General features: G+C 40.5%; 1 protein-coding gene and 1 non-coding gene across 2 annotated transcripts; one reads left to right on the top strand and one right to left on the bottom strand.

The window, feature by feature from the left end:
• Positions 1-17,172: 17,172 nt before the first annotated feature.
• On the top strand, positions 17,173-17,592 carry LOC107820817 (uncharacterized). Its single transcript, XM_016647162.2, has one exon. It carries the CDS (start codon positions 17,173-17,175, stop codon positions 17,590-17,592), a length of 420 nt encoding a protein of 139 aa, XP_016502648.1.
• A 371-nt stretch (positions 17,593-17,963) lies between these two features.
• TRNAS-GCU (transfer RNA serine (anticodon GCU)) lies at positions 17,964-18,045 on the bottom strand. The gene has a single exon. It is a non-coding gene; the product is annotated as a tRNA-Ser (tRNA).
• Between the last annotated feature and the right edge of the window lie 1,048 nt (positions 18,046-19,093).

Below are 19,093 nucleotides of genomic sequence, written 5' to 3'. Positions count from 1 at the left end.
GATTATTTTTAATCTACCATGTGACATGGAATCTACACATTGTTATTTTTTTGACGTGGCAGCCAACGTGGAGGATATTGTATTATACGCACTGACAGCCTCTTGTCATAAGCGTTTATTATACATGGTTTGGAGGAGTGTAAGTGTTCAATTGGCACATTGTTAAGTTTGGGGACTGACATGACAAAGTGGCACAAGTATAAGTGCCGTTTAGGCTATTCTGCCTATTTAGAAGCTTAAGTTGGAAAAGTCAACCGGATGTTGACTTATGAGTAGAAAGTCTCGGATGTGAATTGTGATGGTTTGGATAGCTCCGTTAGGTGATTTTGGACTTAGGAGCGTGTTCAAAATGTATTTTGGAGGTCCGTGGTAGATTTAGGCTTGAATTGGCGAAATTAAAAATTTGACATTTTTTGGTAGGTAGTGGAAATCTTGATATCGAGGTAATTCCGACAATTGGAACAGGTCTGTAGTGTCATTTGCGTGTGTGTGCAAAATTTCAGGCCATTCGGAGGTGGTTTGATAGGTTTCAGCATTGTTTGTGGAATTTAAAAATTTCTAAATTCTTAGGCTTGAATCCGAGGTTGATTTTGTATTTTGGTGTTGTTTGGAGTGTTCCGACGGTTTGAATAAGTTTGAATAGTGGTTTATGACTTATTGGTAGGTTTGTTTGAGGTCCCGGGGGCCTCGGGATGATTTCGAATGGTTATTGGAGAGTTGGAAAGATTGGAGTTGCAACTGAAGCTGCTGTTTTCTGTCATAACTGCACCTGCAGATTGGGGACCACATGTGCGAGCCGAAGAAGCGGAAAAGAAACCACATGAGCGGCATTGGTTGTAAGAGCGGATGGTTGGACCGCATCTGCGAGCCCGCGGGTGCGAGACCTGAGACGCAAGTGCGGCATCTGAGGACTTAAGTGATTTCCGTAGGTGCGGATTTTTGGGCGTAGAAGCGGCCCGCAGGTGCGAGATATTGTCCACAGATGTGGAAGTAGCTGGGCAGAAAGTATAAAAGGCCCTCTTCGTGATTTTATGTCATTTCTTCACTTTTTTTGGACGAGTTGGAGCTTGGGGGATGTGATTTCAAGAGGGAATTAAGTGTTTTTAGTGAGGTAAGCTACTTGGACCTTGTATCTTGTGTTCATGGCAATTTTTTCATTGTTTAATCATGATATTAGTGGGAAAATTTGAGAGAAAAAATTGGGAGATTAGGGCTTAAAATTGGAGAGTTTAAATTGAGGATTTAAGGGGCCATTTGAGGTCTGATTTTGGTATGTATAGACTTGGGAGTGAAAGAAGTTTCTAGTTTTGCGATTTTTGTTGGATTCCGAGAAGTGGGCCCGGGGGCCAGGTTTGAGCAAATTTGAGATTTTGGGTCTAATTTGATAATTTTCATGTGGGTTTCATTCTTTTAGCGTGTATTGATGATAATATACTGATTTTGGTTAGATTGGCGGCATTTGGAGGCCGGATCGAGAGACAAGGGCATCGCTGGTTAGAGTTTTGGCTTGGTTAAGGTAAGTAACGCTTCCAAACTTGGTTCTGAGGGTTCGAAACCCCGAACTATGTGTTTTGTGATTAATATTAAGGTGATACAAATGCCAAGTGATAGGCGTGTGGGTGTGCACCGTAAGAATCGCGGCCTGGATCATTCCATGGCACCGCTTAGTGACTCTTTCTTGCTGATACATGTGTAATGGTTATGTGATTTAGTTAATAAGCTGTAAATCATGCTAATTATCATGTTAAGGCTTCACGTTGATAACTGTTGAGACCTGAGAGGTCGTTTCTTGCTATTGTATCACTAGCTTCATTGATATTCTATACTTAGTCTTGTCCATATATGTTATATCATGTTTGAGTCTCAATTGTTGTTAATTGGTACATTATATCATTGTTTCAGGATAGTTTCTTGGTATTGTGAGCCTGTATGTGTGAGACTGGAGAGTTATGAATGAGTGAGGTCGACAGCCTGATTATGAGTGACAGTATGGGATCGGGCTGCACGCCGCAGCGGTATGGCCATATACAATACCGAGTGTTGAGCACTTGAGAGTGGAGGTATATGGTACATATTTCATGCTTTCAGTACATTGGTACATAGAGATTTTCTGAGCTTTATACTCCACATTGTTAGAATTTTATTTACTTACTGTTGAGTTGAATACTTGAACTGCAAGCATGCCTACTTTACTATACAGTTTAATTGTATTACTTGTTGAGGTTTGGTTCGTCACTACATGTCAGTCTATAGTTTGGACTTGTTGCTTACTGAGTTGGTGTACTCACGTTAATCCATGTACCTTGTGTGCAGATTCAGGCATCTTAGGGCATGGTAGCGGCTGTTGACTATTCCGGTCGCGGATTTCACGGGGATAGCGAGGTAGCTGCCTGGCGATCGCAGTTCCACCTTTCTCATTCTCTATCTTCCTATTAGTACATTGTTGCTATTTTCAAACTATTTTGGTCTTGTCTTATTTCGAAACTATTGTAGTATTGCTCATGACTTAGTGACACCCGAGGTCGGGCTTTTACTTTCTGCTTTTGTTTTGATTTTGACTTTATATCTTTTATTGGATTGTTGAAAAATGTTTAACTTAAGTTTTAAATGAAATGTGGATTATTTTAAAAATGTGTCAGCTAGCCTAGTTTCACGATAGGCGTCATTACGACCAAGTCGATTTTGGGGTCGTGACAATCAAGGGTCTTTTTCTCTGCTAATTGCCGCCCTAACCAGATGGAGGCTAACTTTGCCAACATATCCATCCAAGTCTCATCTACATTTGGCAAATATTTAGGATTTTCCATCTTTCATAAAAGGCTAGTTAATAGTGACTTTCAGTTCACATTGACAATATGCAATCCAAACTGACTGGGGGGAAAATAAGTTTCCTAAACATGACTGGGAGAACCACCATAGCAAAGCATCCTTGAATAGCATCCCAAATCATGTCATGCAAATTCATCAAGCTTCCCTCAAAATCCACTAAATCAATTGATAAAATCCAAAGGAACTTCATCTGGGGCACTACACCTAATAAGAAAAAAATGTACCTAGTAGGCTGGGATACTGTTGTCAAACCTAAAAGTCAGAGAGGGTTAGGAATCCAAAAGGCTGAGTATAAAAATAATGCTATCCATGCTGGCCTTGCATGGAGACTCTTCCACAACCTCTCTTCACTATGGCAAAAAGTCTCATTGCTAAACACTGTAACTGGACTCACATCCCTAAAAAGACTAAATCTTCTACATGGCAGTGTATCCTTAAAGGTTGGGACATTTGCAGTAAAGCTATCAAATGGGTGGTTCACAAAGAAGACAAAGTTAGCTTCCTAAATGACTCTTGGATCCCCACCCACCCACCAATTAGGAACATTATTGAGGGTCCTCTTATACAAACTGATCATTTGGCTAAAGTGGCCACCATTCATAACAATGGTTCTTGGGACACCTCCTCCATATCCCTAAGTATCCCTCCTAAAATCATAGGCTTAATTTCATCTACTTTTATCTCACCCAGTCCCATAAAGGAGGACAAAATGAATTGGAGCAAAACAAGCAATGGACTTTTCAACAATAAATCAGCCTATACCCTTCTTGCAAACAAAACTCCCCATAATCTGGAAGGAAAAAACAACAGCTACATGTGGATTTAGAAGCCAAGGGTCTCTAGCAAGATCAAAACATTCTTATGGCTCCTATACCATAGAAAGCTTCCTACATGGGCCTATCTTCAGAAAATTATGGTCCATTGTAACCCCCTATGCTGCTTCTACTCTGCTGAAATTGAGACATCTGCCCACATTTTCTTTGAATGCCCTAATGCAAAAACTTTCTGGTAGCACCTAAGCTCCAAAAGCACTACTACAATCCCACATCAGAACTTCACCTTCACAAGTAGCTCCTAGTCTAACATTTGGTCAAACCTACGGAGCAAACCTTTCAACAATATTCTTTGCTGGGAAGACCTCTTTCCTTTTAGATTCTGGCAGTTGTGGATTACTAGGAATAATAACCTCTTCAACAACAAAAAATATCGAGTCCCTACCTCTAATGTCCTAGCAAGGGCAACTGCCTATATTACTATCTAAGCTGGGCACACATCTAGAAAAGAGAAGACCATCTAGGTCAAATGGGATCCTCCACCAAGGCGCTAATACAAGCTCAACATCGATGGAGCTGCACTTAAGAACCCGTGGAAGGGTGTTGGAGAGGGATTTTCAGAAACTCCAGCAGCAACTGGGTTTTGGTATTCATGGGAAGCCTGCCACACACCATAAACACCTAAGCTGAACTCCTTGTATTGCTTCAGGGACTGCAAATTGTAGAGCAAAGAAGACTTACACCACTGGAAATCAACATAGACTCGACAAAGGTAATAAGTATGCTCAATATAGGTAATCATATTTTTGACTCAATTATCTCTGAATGCAGGTCGATAATCCGAAGATTGGGAGGCACAATGGTGAAACACAATTACATGGAGATGAACAAAGTAGCTGATCTGACGGCAAAGAAGGGTGCAAAGAAAGACCTTTTTGGAAGAATAACAATCGTGGCAGTTCCTCCAGTGTTTGCAAATGAAGCTTCTCGAGCAGACATCCTAGGAACTTTTTTTTCCAGAAAAATTATGGACTGTAATATTAATACTGTAGAAAAAAACATGAGGGGAACTTACCCCTGAAGACGATGTATCTATTTCCTTAGTTGCTAATATATATAATAATCCTTTTAACAACAAAAAAAACTCATTATTTCTAATATTAGGAGGTATAGTTTCAAAACTAGAATAATAACACAATTATATTAGATGAAGAAAATAGAAAAATAAAAAATATGAGCAACTAAATGAAATCACAAAAAAAATGGTTGGAAAATGAGAATATTATTTAAATATTAAAAAGTAATCTATCATTTTAACATAATTAACTTTGCATATAACCTCATCGAACAACAAAGTTCAACTTTAATGACATCACTCATTATAAGTCAAGTTTGTGGCTGACTTATTTTTTCTAAGATTACGAGGTATAATTTTTTTTAGAGAAAATAGAATAATACCGTAGCTAAATGTAACAAGAAAATAAATAAAAATAATTAACAAAAAAATAAAATATGAGAATTATGTAGAAACATGTGAAGTAAAGGCTGAGAAATGAGAAATAAGGAAATAAAAAATAAATAATATAAAAATAATAATATTTGAAAAAAAAAGAATTTAAAAGTTAAAATAAAAAATAAATTAAAGAAAAAAGAACAACAATAAAAAGTAAATTAAAAAGAAAAAAAAGAGATTCAAAAAATAACCTTAAATTTACACCATGTAACTGTTTGACTCAAAAGGTACAAAAACCTTTTTGAACAAATTAATCAAAGAAGAAGAGGTAAATCTTAGTCAAACATAATTAATTCCGGATCGAAAAGTTAACATGATTGATGTTATTTAGATTCAGCATTGTCTTTCTCATCAATTGATGAAGAAGTAAATTTACATGTGTCTTCCTTGAGGTCATTTCCTCGTTTTCTTGAAGATATAAGGAAGGAGCTTTTTTGTCTTCCCTTTTCTTGAGAGAATGCAGAAGCCCCCCTAATTCAGAACTTTCTTTGGCTATATATAGTCGAGGCACTTTTACCATTTGCTTGATTCGATGCTTTCTTGTCACAAATGTGTCCTGGTCATGATTTTAGGCATTACTCCTTTCGATTCGTCGATTGGCACATAGGAGAAATGGAGTGGGCTCTATTGACTCTCACTGCCTAGTTACTAAGGCGGGGTGTCAGGAAACCTGGTCGTGGTGGTCAAATTTTAACCAATACAGTTCATCCCTCCGTCTGTCGGGGCCATCCCATGTCGGACTTCGGCAGACAGACCATGTTTGTTATGAAGTCGAAAGAAGTCTGACCTACAACTTTCCATTCCTTAGTCGCATTTTGTGGGGTTTTAGCAGAGTGGTGGTGTTCTTTTGATCCTCGTGGACCGTTGCGGCGGTTTCAAAATCGAAACGCCGATTGGCACTGAAGCGTTGGTTCGTGGTTACCACCATTATGACATGTTTCTGGGAGACTGAAAGGTTTCATGCCTTATCAGATTCGAATGGCGGCTCTTGGTTTTCGTGCTCGGGGAATTTTGTCCCTTATAAATAGGGGAAACTTGTCACTTGACTGATTCACTTCATTTTTGCTTGAGAGAGTTCTTTAGATAAAGCTTTTTCTGATACCTCGAATTTCTGCTTACCTTCTTGTCCACTGAAATCTTTTATCTCTTCTTCTTATTACTTCTTTGGCGCATTTTCTGCTAAAAATGGCTGGTGAATCTTCTTGCGATAGTCTTCCTACCGCTAATCCGATGTCGGAGAGTTCTATTCAGGACACCGGGGGGCGGATGCGGAGGAGGATGAGGAGATTCCTTCAGTGGTTGAGGTCTTGCCTTGCCCAGGGAGAGAGGCGACTGACTTCAGTTTTAGCGGCGGAGCAGAGCCAGAACCTGTCCCCTCCGTCGTGAGGGAAAGGGGGATCGTAGAGTTGAAAGAAAGGTGGGGAATCCCCAATTATGTTGATATGCGGCCGGTGGAGGGAGACGACATAGTTCACTTCGACCGTCCCGAGTACTGCATGTTTTACGCCTACCCATTTATTGTAGTGTACACACTCCATCTTCCCATGTTGGTGGTGGATTTTTCCGTTTCTACGAAGTGTGCCCCGCCCAGCTTTCACCTTATTTGTACAAGTTATTCCTTATGCTGCTCAAGTATGCGGAAGTTGTCGGTCGTGAGCTCACTTTGGACCATATGCTCAACATTTTTGCTCCTCAACTGATTCGTGGTTCGATGATTCACATACATCCTCGGGGGTCGAGGAGTCTGGTGGTGAAGAAGGACGACAGGACCAACCGTCATTTCTACGAGAACTACTTTTATGTGCGGACCGAACACATTGTGGCGGACCCAACGGGATTCCCTAAGAGATGGAACTTCGTACATAAGTTTGCATCTTTAGTTAGTGAAATGTTCGACCATTTTTTGCAAGTAGTAAACTGTCTATTTTTTTGTAGCTGAGAGATTGCCTCTTCCGCTTGTCGAAGGGATTCGTGAATGGGTGGAGGCCATTCTTCCCCACACAGTGGGAATTCGCACATGGTCGACCTTTCATGAGAGGTTTGGACGCAGGCCCCTTACAGGTGAGATGACGCTTTTATCTATTGTTCTCTCTCTTTTCTTTAGCCTCTTATATATCGTTCGTCGTTGCTAGGGAGGGTGCGGAGAGCAAGGGCACCTCAACTAGCTTTTCGCCAGCCGGCTGCATCTGCTCACCCTATCACAGTATCCACTGTACCATCATCGAGGGCTGCTTCGGTTGAATATGCGGCATTGGTTACTCCAGCGAGGGCCGCTTCCCAGGACGAGGTCCCGACCAATGTCGTTCGTCCAACGGACGAGTCACCATCTACTAGAGAGGAAGAGGGGCCTTCGAAGAGATGGAGAGTAGATTTTGAGACGACGCCCCAACAATAATTCATCTGGACGACTCTCCCTTGACGGGCTCCGGAGAGGGTGTTATTACGGCTCCCCCCATAGGGGCGAACATAACGTTGGAGTTGTCGATGCCCGCGATCAGCAATCAGAAACTCCTGCCGCTGTCTTGGCTCAATAAGAAGTCCTTGCCATTGTTGATGATCAACACCTTGTCGCGGTAGAGAACCATACCTCTAGGGTCGCTGTTGTGACTTCGGACGTGCCCTCATCTTCTGCAGCGGGTCGTGCAGCAGAAAGGGGAAAAAGTGTGGTGATTGATGACTATGAGTCTAAGTCGAACCTGTACCCCGACGACGTTATGATGTTTGAGAAGGGTCTCACTCATTCGGTGGTTAATGCGAGCGAATTAGCCCGTATCCTCTAGATCCCTCCCAGCGTTAATCTCTTGGCGGAGGGGGAAGATTTGGTACCGCAATTCAACATGTTATGCTTTGAAGCTGAGAACGAGTCCCTTTGGGATGTTCCCGATGCTGAGTTGAGGGACGAGGTGGCTGTCATGGGCTTAAGGGTACGTTACATTTTGTTTTCGTTTTATGCTTTTGCCCTTTCCAAAAGTACTAGTTTAAATCCGTCTTTACGTTTTCCAGACATACATGGTGGAAGTGGAAAGCATTCTTAGGGCCAACATCCGGGCAAGGGTTTTTTTGAAGATGCTGGAAAAATACCGTCGCTACCGCGATAGGTGTCGCGAGATGCACAAGCGGCTGAGGACGGATCCCCGTAATCGGGCTCTTGGTGAGGAGTTAGAGAAAAGGGACCAGGAATTGATGCGGACCATCCACAACAAGAGCGAACTCGAGGAGCAACTTCGCATTAAGGACGAAGAGCTCGAGTTAGGTAAGGGGGTCACAACGGAGTGTGAGCATTTGTAGGGTAGGTTGAGGTCGATGCAGTCAGAGATGGACCAAAACTTGGTCAAGTTCGAGGAGATGAGCATGGAGTGGACGAGAAAATTGATCGCGATGGAAAGCAAAGTCGCAGGATTGGAGAGCATTGAGGGTGCCTGGTCCGAGGCTTTGGCGAGGGCGATGGCCCTAGAGAACACCATCCGCGTACTTCAATTCGAACATGAGTCGGAGAGAGCGACAACTACCCTCATGGAGGCGAGGCTCGAGGAGTGCATATGCGTGATTGATCAAGAGGCATCGGTTCTGGGAGATCGGGTCGCGACCCTGGAGGTAGAAAATGAGCGACTGCAGGCTCAGTTTGAGTCATCTTCTGCCGCTGTTCCCCACCAAATGCATGAGCTCTGGGTTTATGCTGAAGCCAAGCGGGACATATATAAGAGTTTGTGGGAGGCGGGCACCGTGACTGAGGCCGCTTATGAAGAAGTGCGGGTGAAAGCTCAGGAGGCTCGCGTTAACTGCGGATATGATGCGGTGACGCCCGAGGCTAATGGGCATGCGGATGATGGTAATAGAGAACCTCTTAGAGACGGTGATGATAGTGGTGATGGTGACGGCGGCGAAGACGCCGAATGAAGAATGTTGCCCTTTGTTTTTATTTCCATTTTGTTTGTTGACTGTCGTTTGTTCGTTTGTTTTTATTTCTTTGGTTGGCCTGGGCCATATGTAAGCGGCGGTAGCCTACACTATGACTTTGCATAAATAAAAGTTCTTTTCTTCGCTATTTGCCTTGTACTTCACTTTTGTTTTCAACTGTTCATGGCTTCGGTGTGAGATAGAAGCTCGTCTGACGAGTCCCGGTTTTTCTTTCCTTTCGTTTGTTGTCGACCTTCAGGGGTGTCGTTTCGAACTTATCGAAATGTCGACCCATCTTTGTTCGATCGAGGTCGAGCCCTTCTCTTTTTTTCTACGAAGGTCCTTGGCCTTGAAGGGTGTTATTTCGAATCTAACTAAAATAACAGCCCGTCGTTGTTCGATAGAGGTCGAGCTCTTCTTCTCTTTTGACGGAGGCTCTTAGCCTTAAAAGGTTTTATTTCGAACTTATCAAAATAACAGCCCGCCGTCGTTCGAGCGAGGTCGGACTTTTCTTCTCTTTTGGTGAAGGCTCAGCTTTAAAGGGTGCTATTTCGAACTTATCAAAATGATAGCCCATCGTCGTTCGAGCGAGGTCGAACTCTTCTTATCTTTTGGAGAAGTCTCTTAGACTTATTGGGTGTTATTTCGAACTTATCGAAATAATAGCCCGTCGTTGTTCGAGCGAGGTTGAACTCTTCTTCTCTTTTGGCGAAGGCTCTTAGCCCTAAAGGGTGTTATTTTGAACTTATCGAAATAACAACCCGTCGTCGTTCGAGCGAGGTCGAACTCTTCTTCTCTTTTAGCGAAGGATCTTAGCCTTATCAGGTGTTATTTCGAACTTATCGAAATAACAGCCCGTCGTCATTCGAGCGAGGTCGAACTCTTCTTCTCTTTTGGCAAAGGCTCTTAGCCATAGAGGGTGTTATTTCGAACTTATCGAAATAATAGCACGTCGTCATTCGAGCAAGGTCGAACTCTTCTTCTCTTTTGGTGAAGGATCTTAGCTTTATAGGGTGTTGTTTTGAACTTATTGAAATAACAGCCCATCGTTGTTCGAGCGAGGTCAAACTCTTCTTCTCTTTTGGCGAAGCCTCTTAGCCTTAGAGGATGTTATTTCGAACTTATCAAAATAATAGCCCGTCGTCGTTCGAGCAAGGTCGAACTCTTCTTCTCTTTTGGCAAAGGCTCTTAGCCTTATAGGGTGTTATTTCAAACTTATCGAAATAACAGCCCGTCATCCTTCGAGCAAGGTCGAACTCTTCTTCTTTTTTGGCGAAGGCTCTTAACCTTAAAGGGTGTTATTTCGAACTTATCGAAATAACAGCCCGTCGTCGTTCGAGCGAGGTCGAACTTTTCTTCTCTTTTGGCGAAGGCTCTTAGCCTTATAGGGTGTTATTTCGACCTTATCCAAATAACAGCCCGTCGTCATTCGAGCGAGGTCGAACTCTTCTTCTCTTTTGGCGAAGGCTCTTAGCCTTAGAGGGTGTTATTTCGAACTTATCGAAATATCAGCCTGTCGTCGTTCGAGCGAGGTCGAACCCTTCTCCTCTTTTGGCGAAGGCTCTTAGCCTTATAGGGTGTTATTTCGAACTTATCGAAATAACAGCCCGTCATCGTTCGAGCGAGGTCAAACTCTTCTTCTCTTTTGGCGAAGGCTCTTAGCCTTAGAGGGTGTTATTTCAAACTTATCGAAATATTAGCCCGTCATCGTTCGAGCGAGGTAGAACTCTTCTTCTCTTTTGGCGAAGGCTTATAGCCTTAAAGGGTGTTATTTCGAACTTATCGAAATAATAGCCCATCGTCGTTCGAGCGAGGTCAAACTCTTCTTCTCTTTTGGCGAAGGCTCTTAACCTTAAAGGGTGGTATTTTGAACTTATCGAAAGAACAGCTCGTCATCGTTCAAGCTAGGTCAAACTCTTCTTCTCTTTTGGCGAAGGCTCTTAGCCTTAAAGGGTGTTATTTCAAACTTATCAAAATAATAGCCCGTCGCCGTTCGAGCGAGGTCGAACTCTTCTTCTCTTTTGGTGAAGGCTCTTAGCCTTAAAGGGTATTATTTCGAACTTATCGAAATAACAGCCCGTCGTCATTCGAGCGAGGTCGAACTCTTCTTCTCTTTTGGCGAAGGCTCTTAGCCTTAAAGGGTGTTATTTCGAACTTATCGAAATAGCAGCCCGTCGTCAGTCCCGGATTTTGGAGAGTCGGTCATCTTTCGTGGGAGTCCCAGTCTCTTTGGCATTGCTTGCACCGGATGGTACAACACTGGTGAATACAAGGTGTTGATGTTTCGTTTAGGTTTGTGCTGTGTACGCCCCATGGTTTTTTTGTCTGACTCCTGCCATCCAACTCAGAGATGTTGCCGGCAGGAGGTATTTCAGCTGTGTTGAAGCAATTTTTGTCCTTCAGTTGAGATGTTCCAGTATACGCTTGTCCATGCAGGTCTTATGTGCTTGCCCGGACAAAGAGTGAGAGGTGAGGATGAGATTTCCTTCATTCCCGCCTGATGATCCGGTGGAGGAATACAGGTTGGTAACATCGCTTGCTTTGTTTAGTATATCGATGGTTGATGGGGCGAAGATTTTCGGTCCCGGTGCTCTTGCTTGGCTCTTCTTCCTCTTCTGCGCTGCTTTTGAGTCTCACGTGGGTTGGGTCTTTCCTCTGCGCTCCTTTTGATGAGTGATTGTACTTCTTGGTTTCGATCTGGGAGAAACTAGGAAATTTTCACTAAGAAATCCCCACAGACGGAGCCAAATTGTTTGACTCAAAAGTTATAAAAACCTTTTTGAACAAATCAATCAAAGATGAAGGGACAAATCTTAGTCAAACATAATTAATTTCGGATCGAAAAGTTAACAGTAATGATTACATATGAGACGAAGAAGGCATGATTGATCTTATTTAGATTCAGCATTGTCTTTCTCATCAATTGATGAAGAAGTAAATTTACATGTCTTCCTCGAGGTCATTTCCTCGTTTTCTTGAAAATATAAGGAAATAGCTTTTTTGTCTTCCCTTTTCTTGAGAGAATGCAGAAGCCCCCCTAATTCAGAACTTTCTTTGGCTATATATAGTCGAGGCCCTTTTACCCTTTGCTTGATTCGATGCTTTCTTGTCACTAATGTATCCTAGTCGTGATTTTAGGCGTTACTCCTTTCAGTTCGTCGATTGGCACAGAGGAGAAATGGAGTGGACTCTATTGACTCTCACTGCCCAGTTACTAAGGCGGGGTGTCAGGCAACCTGGTCGTGGTGGTAAGATTTTGACCAATATAGTAACTACTAGTAGTTCTCAGCCCCCTCCCCTCCCCCCGGCATTTTGTTAGTGTCATCCCACTGGACTACAATTCAGTAAAATTTTCATTTGGCGCCCAATTTTACGCCACTGATTGAATCTCTACCTATTTTTTTAAAAAAAATTAACTGATACATAATATTTTTAGTAACTTTAGATACATATATTTTTCTCTTCTTTTTTATTGTTGCTTTCTTCATCTTTTTGTTTAGGGTTTCTTCTTCTTCTTAGTTGCAAAATGGATTTGTTAAATTTGTGGTTGTTTTAACAATCTAACGATTATAATTCGTTCTTTATGATATGTGAAAGTTATGTTTTAAATTTCAGCTCATTTGGAGTAGATTTATGTGTTGAATCGTGTGTTGGATTGTTGAAATTCGAAGAACAAGTTTATGTTTCAGAACTTCAGATTTGAATTTCTGAAGTTGTTTGAAGTTGTATTGAAAAATTGAACTACTTAAGATTTGAATTTCTAAAATTGTAGTTGAAAGATAAGAGAACTTCATATTTGATTGCTGAAGTTGAATAAAGAAATTGAACTACTTAATATCTGAGCGGTTACACTTTACAAACTTTTGTGCAATATGAATATAAATTAAATGGTAGTCCCAAAAATTGGTATATATGCAAATCCCCCTATATTTCATGTTCCAGCCATCACTTTGTGGAGGAAGCCCATGCTACAAAATATATGGCCCCAATTGTTGTGATAACACCTATGGTTTTAAATTTTTCTCTCCTTAACAATAGAGCTGAGAATTAATGGGAATTTGGCATTGTATAACAACTCAATCTACAATTGGCTAGAATTAATTTATTTTTATTTATTGGTAAGGTAGCCAATAAATGTTTATCACAATAATCTTTTTTATTCTCAAAAATATATTATAATTTTCTTTTTCTTTTTTGTATATATCAAATGTATATAAAAAAATTATTTTTCTTTTTTTGTATACCAAAAATTTATTTTTCTGCTTTGTATATCAATTTTTTTTGTATATCTAAGTGTATAATACATAATTTCTTGTGGATATTGTCACGACCCCAAACTAACCCGGTCGTGATGGCGCCTATCACAGTACTAGGCCAGCCGATTCAACACTAATAACATAAAGGTCCTTTGTAAATTTATTTCCAAATCCATTATGATCACAAGTCTTTTATTTTAATATAACAAAATACGCGGAAAACAAATACGCAAATACACCCACACTGCCCGATCCCGGTGTCATTAGTCATGAGCCACTAAGATACTGTCCAATACTTTCTACTCAATACAAGATAAGACTGAAATAGATAATACTAAGGATAGGAAGGAGAAAGGCAGGGATGCAGACACAGTGCAGCTACCTTGCTATCTCCGGAAAATACTCAGAAGTTGCTGGATGCTCTCACTCGGATGCTCTGGCACCTGGATTTGCACACAAGGTGCAAGGAGTAACGTGAGTACGCCAACTCAGTAAATCACCAAAGTAAATAAAGGCTAAGTGCAGTGGCGAGCATTTAAATCATATACATAGTCTAACATAAAATCTCAATAGGAATAACAAGTCAAATCTGTAGCTCAATTTCCGAACATCTCGTAAAAACTCAAGCATCAATGAAAGTTATTTATATTTGTTCAACATTATTCAATAGAGGCTCAATATAAAAGAAGAGTGAAAATAGTAATTTCATAAACAAGCCCCTCGGCAAAGCATCACTCATATATATAGCCTCTCAGTCACTCGTGACTCAACTCTCTTCAATCAGCACTCTCACTCAATAGATATCTCAAAATAATAACCACTACGGCGTGCAGCTTGATCCACAAAAATATATAGTCGACTGCGCTCACTAGGGGTATTCAGACTCGGGGGGGGGGGGGGGCTCCTACATCCCAAGCACTATATCGTTGCGGCGTGCAGCCCGACCCATATATATGTAACTGAATAAAAATCATGAAAAGAATCAGGGAACTCTGCCCAAACAACTTTCATATATTTAAAACAGAGTAGTGAAACTGAATAAAAAATAAATAGGTAAAATCATGAATGAGGATATGCTTTAGAATCAAAACAGTGTGAGGAAAGTAGTAGAATTACCCCTTGAGGGTCCAAACAGTTCGGCATAAGGCCCTAAACATGGCATTTAGCCCAAGTTAATAGAATTATTTCTAACACATAAATTTCTTATATAGTTTATCAAAATATGCAACTCTTCAGTTGTCACGGGACGGACCAAGTCACAATCTCTACCGATGCACGCCCACATGCCCATCACCTAGCATGTGCGTCACATCATTTATCAAAACAACATGAAGTTCTGGGGTTTCATACCCTCAGGTCTAGATTTACAATCGTTATTTACCTCAAGCCGGACAAAAAATCTACTCTGCAATGCCCTTGCCTCTCGACTCAACTTCAAATCGCCCTGAATCTATCCAAAATCAGAATTGTAATACCAATACATGCCAAAGGAACAAAGCTCACACCAAAATTATCAAATTAACTCAAAAATCCCAAAATTGGTCAAACCTGATCCCCGGGTCCACGTTACGAAATTCGATAAAAATCACAACATTAGAATCTTTATCCTCTCACGAGTCTATACATACCAAGATCATCAAAATCGGACATTAAATGACCCCTCAAATCTCCAATTTTAACTCTCCAATTTCAAGCCCTAATCTCCCAATTTCTTCTCTAATTTTCCCGCAAATTTCATGATTAAACAATGGAATAATCACCATAAACACAAGATACAAACCCCTAGTAGCTTACCTCTCTGAATACACTTGATTCCCTTTTGAAATCACAGCTTGGAGCTCCAAAATCGGCAAAAAATGGTGGAAGAATGACTAAAATTTGCGAAGAGGGCCTTTTATACTTTCTGCCCAACGATTCCCGCATCTACGGACAACATTTCGCACCTGTGGGCCGCTTTTGTGCTCTAAAATCCGCACCTGCGGAATCCACTTAGCTCCCCAGACACAACACCTGCGACCCAGGTCTCCCACCTGCGGGTTCGCAGATGCGGTCAAGACCTCCGCTTCTGCGACCAATACCGCTTCTGTGGCTCGCACCTACGGTCCCCAATCCGCAGGTGTAGTTATGACAGAAGCAGCAATTGAAGTTGCTCAATTTCAAGATCAAACTTTCCGACAACCTTCCGAATTCATCCCGAGTCTCCCGGGACCTCAACCAAAAATACGAACAAGTCACATATCACTATTCAAACTTATTTCAACCCTCGGAATACTAAAAACAACATCGAAATACCAAATCACCCCCGGATTCAAGCCTAAGGATTTCCAAACTTCCAAATTTTGCAACTGATCCAAAAACCTATCAAACCTCATCCGAATGACCTGAAATTTTGCACGCACGTCAAAAATGACACAACACTCCTACTCCAATTTTCGGAATTCCATTCCGACCCCGATATCAAGATTTTCACTGCCGACCGGAAAGTGCCAAATTTCCAATTTTGCCAATTCAAGCCTAAATCTACCACAGACCTCCAAATTATATTCCGAACACGTCTAAAATCACCTAACGAAGCTATCCAAACTATCAGAATTCACATCCGAGAACTTCTACCCATAAGTCAACATCCAGTTGACTTTTCCAACTTAAACTTCCAAATAAGAGACTAAGTGTCTCATTTCACTCCATGACTATTCCGAACACAGAACAACCAACACGATATGATGAAAGACAATTGAACAACACATAAAAAAGCAGAAACGGGGAGAACAGGACTGTAACTCATGCAACGATCGGCCAGGTCATTACAGATACAAACAAATATATATGATAAGAATACATTGATATACAATATAGAATTAGAAATATTTGTTAATAATTTGAATCAAAGAGAAGTCTTTTAATAATCTGAATCAAAAGGGGGCCGTATGAGATTTGACGTCACAAAAATGTTGGTTGTTACATTTAGGCCTTTAATTGATTGTCTAGTATGTTCCAGCCAGAAAATTAAGCAAAAACTTAATTATCTATCTTCAATTGATTGTCTAGAAGAAAGGAGAGATTGAATAAGAATTATGGAGCGAGGGAGAAGGAGTGGAAGACAACAAAGAGAGGTAGAAAGGGTTTATGAGGAGAGAATAAATAGAGAAGTAGATTTTTTATAATATGACTATACACTGCTAAAAATTTTGGGCTGTCTTTGCTAAATGTAATCTAAAGGTGAAACTTTGCCAATTCCTATTTATATTGTCACTCGATATCAATTTCTTAATTAATTAGGCAGATGCGGAGTAAGAGCATTTAACAACGTTTGGTTAAAGAGAAGAAAGAAAGAGTAATCTGACTGAGGTTGAAAAGATTATTTGGGTATTCAAAACTTGTGCGCCCACACATATCTCCTGGGAAGGTTAAAAGTTGACGAGTAAGAAATATTATTTCACTTAAACATGATCAAATTAGTGTATGCAAATATGAATTGTAACATTTACAAACAATAAACTAGTAGGAGTATTATTTATGGCCAAGGTATACCTGGTATTAAAATAAGCAAATTGTAAAAAAATGAAAGACTAGACAATATTCATGATGAAAATAGTGGTTGTGATTGTTCATCTATTTCACATCATCTTCTTAGAACAAATATATTTCCTCACAAAAAATTGACCATAAAAAAAGAAGAAGAAAAGCAAATGGAGACAACCACGTGCCATAAAATGATAACTCTATACTCCAATGACAAGGTATCCACCCACTAGCTTTTCTCTCAAAAATATCTTATCTCAAAATGTTAGCGTAATTTTTACAATTATTAATTAAATTCAAATTCCCCAGCCATATATATCCTATTCCCACTTCACAAGCACTACCTCAGAGTAGTTTCTGAATCAGTTAAAAAAAAATAAAAATGGGAGTAGTGATCATAGACGGATCAACAATTCGAGACTTCGTAAACGACGAAGCAGCTTTTGCAAAGGCAATTGATAAAGGATTCACCGATTTGGACCTCAACAACGACGGCGTTTTATCCCGTTCCGAGCTTCGCAAAGCGTTCGAGTCTCTCCGCCTCATAGAGGCTCACTTCGGCGTCGACGTTGCCGCCTCGCCGGAGGAACTCACCCGCCTCTACGATTCCATATTCGAGAAGTTCGATTGTGACCACAACGGCACCGTTGACCGACAGGAGTTTGGGAATGAGATGAGGAAGATTATGCTGGCGATCGCCGAGGGACTTGGATCGTCGCCGATTCAAATGGCTCTTGATGATAGTGACCAGAATTTGATCAAACAAGCTGCCGATCTCGAAGCTTCTAAGCTTCCTGCCTAATTAATTATAACCGGTTTCCAGTTCTTTAGCAAAATAAGTCCTTTTTCTATTGTTTCAATATTCAGTCATGTCTTGTTTTCATGCTGTGTTCCCAATAATTCTGTACTTTTACATAGTTATACGTTATATGCAAATGAAATGTGGGACAACTTTATGCATTTCCATCTAATATTTGCATCGAAACAAATTTTTTTTATAGCCAAACGTTTTTTTTCAGTAGCAGCACCATTTAGGCACTGATGATGCGGTTCGAGGAAATAACAAGTTAATAAATGGACTTAATACCAACAACTGAATTTTAGATACCGAATTGTATAAACATATACGCATCGAACTTCAGACAGATAAAAAAAAAATACAATAAAAAACTACGTCGCCTGAGAGATTCGAACTCTCGCGGGGAAACCCCATGTACTTAGCAGGCACACGCCTTAACCACTCGGCCAAAGCGACTTTGGTTACCGAGTGAAGTATGCCAAAGGAGCTCTTTTGTCAAATATAAATTGGTTTGATTTTCTTCAGAAGTCTTAAGGTGTGCTTGATTGATTGTTTTTGGCACAATTCTAGTTGTATGTCTTTTGGTTTTAGTTGAATGTGCATTGTTTATGATGATGTGTTCGTTTCGTTTCTGTATCTTGAGTTCCTGTTGGCGATGAAAGAATAACGTAGTCTAAAATTGGGCATAAGCATTTTTTTGTGCCATTTGTTGTGCATGTGTAATAGAGACATCTCTTTTTCATGTTTCAGCTGGGCATCAATTTTTCATTCCGGCATATTGCATGGTTTAATTTGGAAGTACAACATATTCCTCTCCTAGTATCTATGGATTTTAAATGAGGGCGCAGCAGAATGTAGGTAAACGGGTAATTAATAATGTATCAATTGATTTCTGATGTATCGAGGGGACTGATTTTGTAGATTGCAATAAAATTACCCAGGATATGGCTTAATTCGAGAAAATCACATAAATGGTCGCTTATGTTTAGGGAACTAATATATGTGTCTAAATCATCCTTTAGGCCTTAGCTTGCCATAGTTAGTCGTTTAAGCTTATCAAAAGTAAGTAATTTTCCTTGTTCCGTTGACTTTAGTCCGATAATTAAAATTAACGGCTGGAATCAGTGAAGAAAATTCCATGGCAGCTAGCTACACTTCGACGCTTCAGCAACAACTTTGTAGCAAATTAAGTAAAAACAGGTTTACATTGCTTGGTGGCTTATGCTTGGAAGTTGTGACATTTGAAGTTCAAATGGCAAGGGGTTCTTAATCCTTATTATTGCACAGGCAATGAGTATGACTTATCTGATACTTGTAATTGTATTTAAGGCAAAAGCTCTACCAAACTGAGCTTAACTGGATAAATGATTCAGTGTATATATCGTAAATTATAAATCTTGCAGCTCTCAAAGGACACATGAATGGTTTGAACTTGCTTTTCAAAATTAAGGACAATTTATAATATCATCTTAAATTCAAAACGAAATATGCATGAGGTTCTTTG

This window comes from Nicotiana tabacum, chromosome 7 (genome assembly GCF_000715075.1).
Source record: "Nicotiana tabacum cultivar K326 chromosome 7, ASM71507v2, whole genome shotgun sequence".
NCBI lineage: Eukaryota > Viridiplantae > Streptophyta > Magnoliopsida > Solanales > Solanaceae > Nicotiana > Nicotiana tabacum.
Note: the sequence above shows the minus strand (reverse complement) of the source record. Positions and strands in the feature narration are given on the sequence as shown.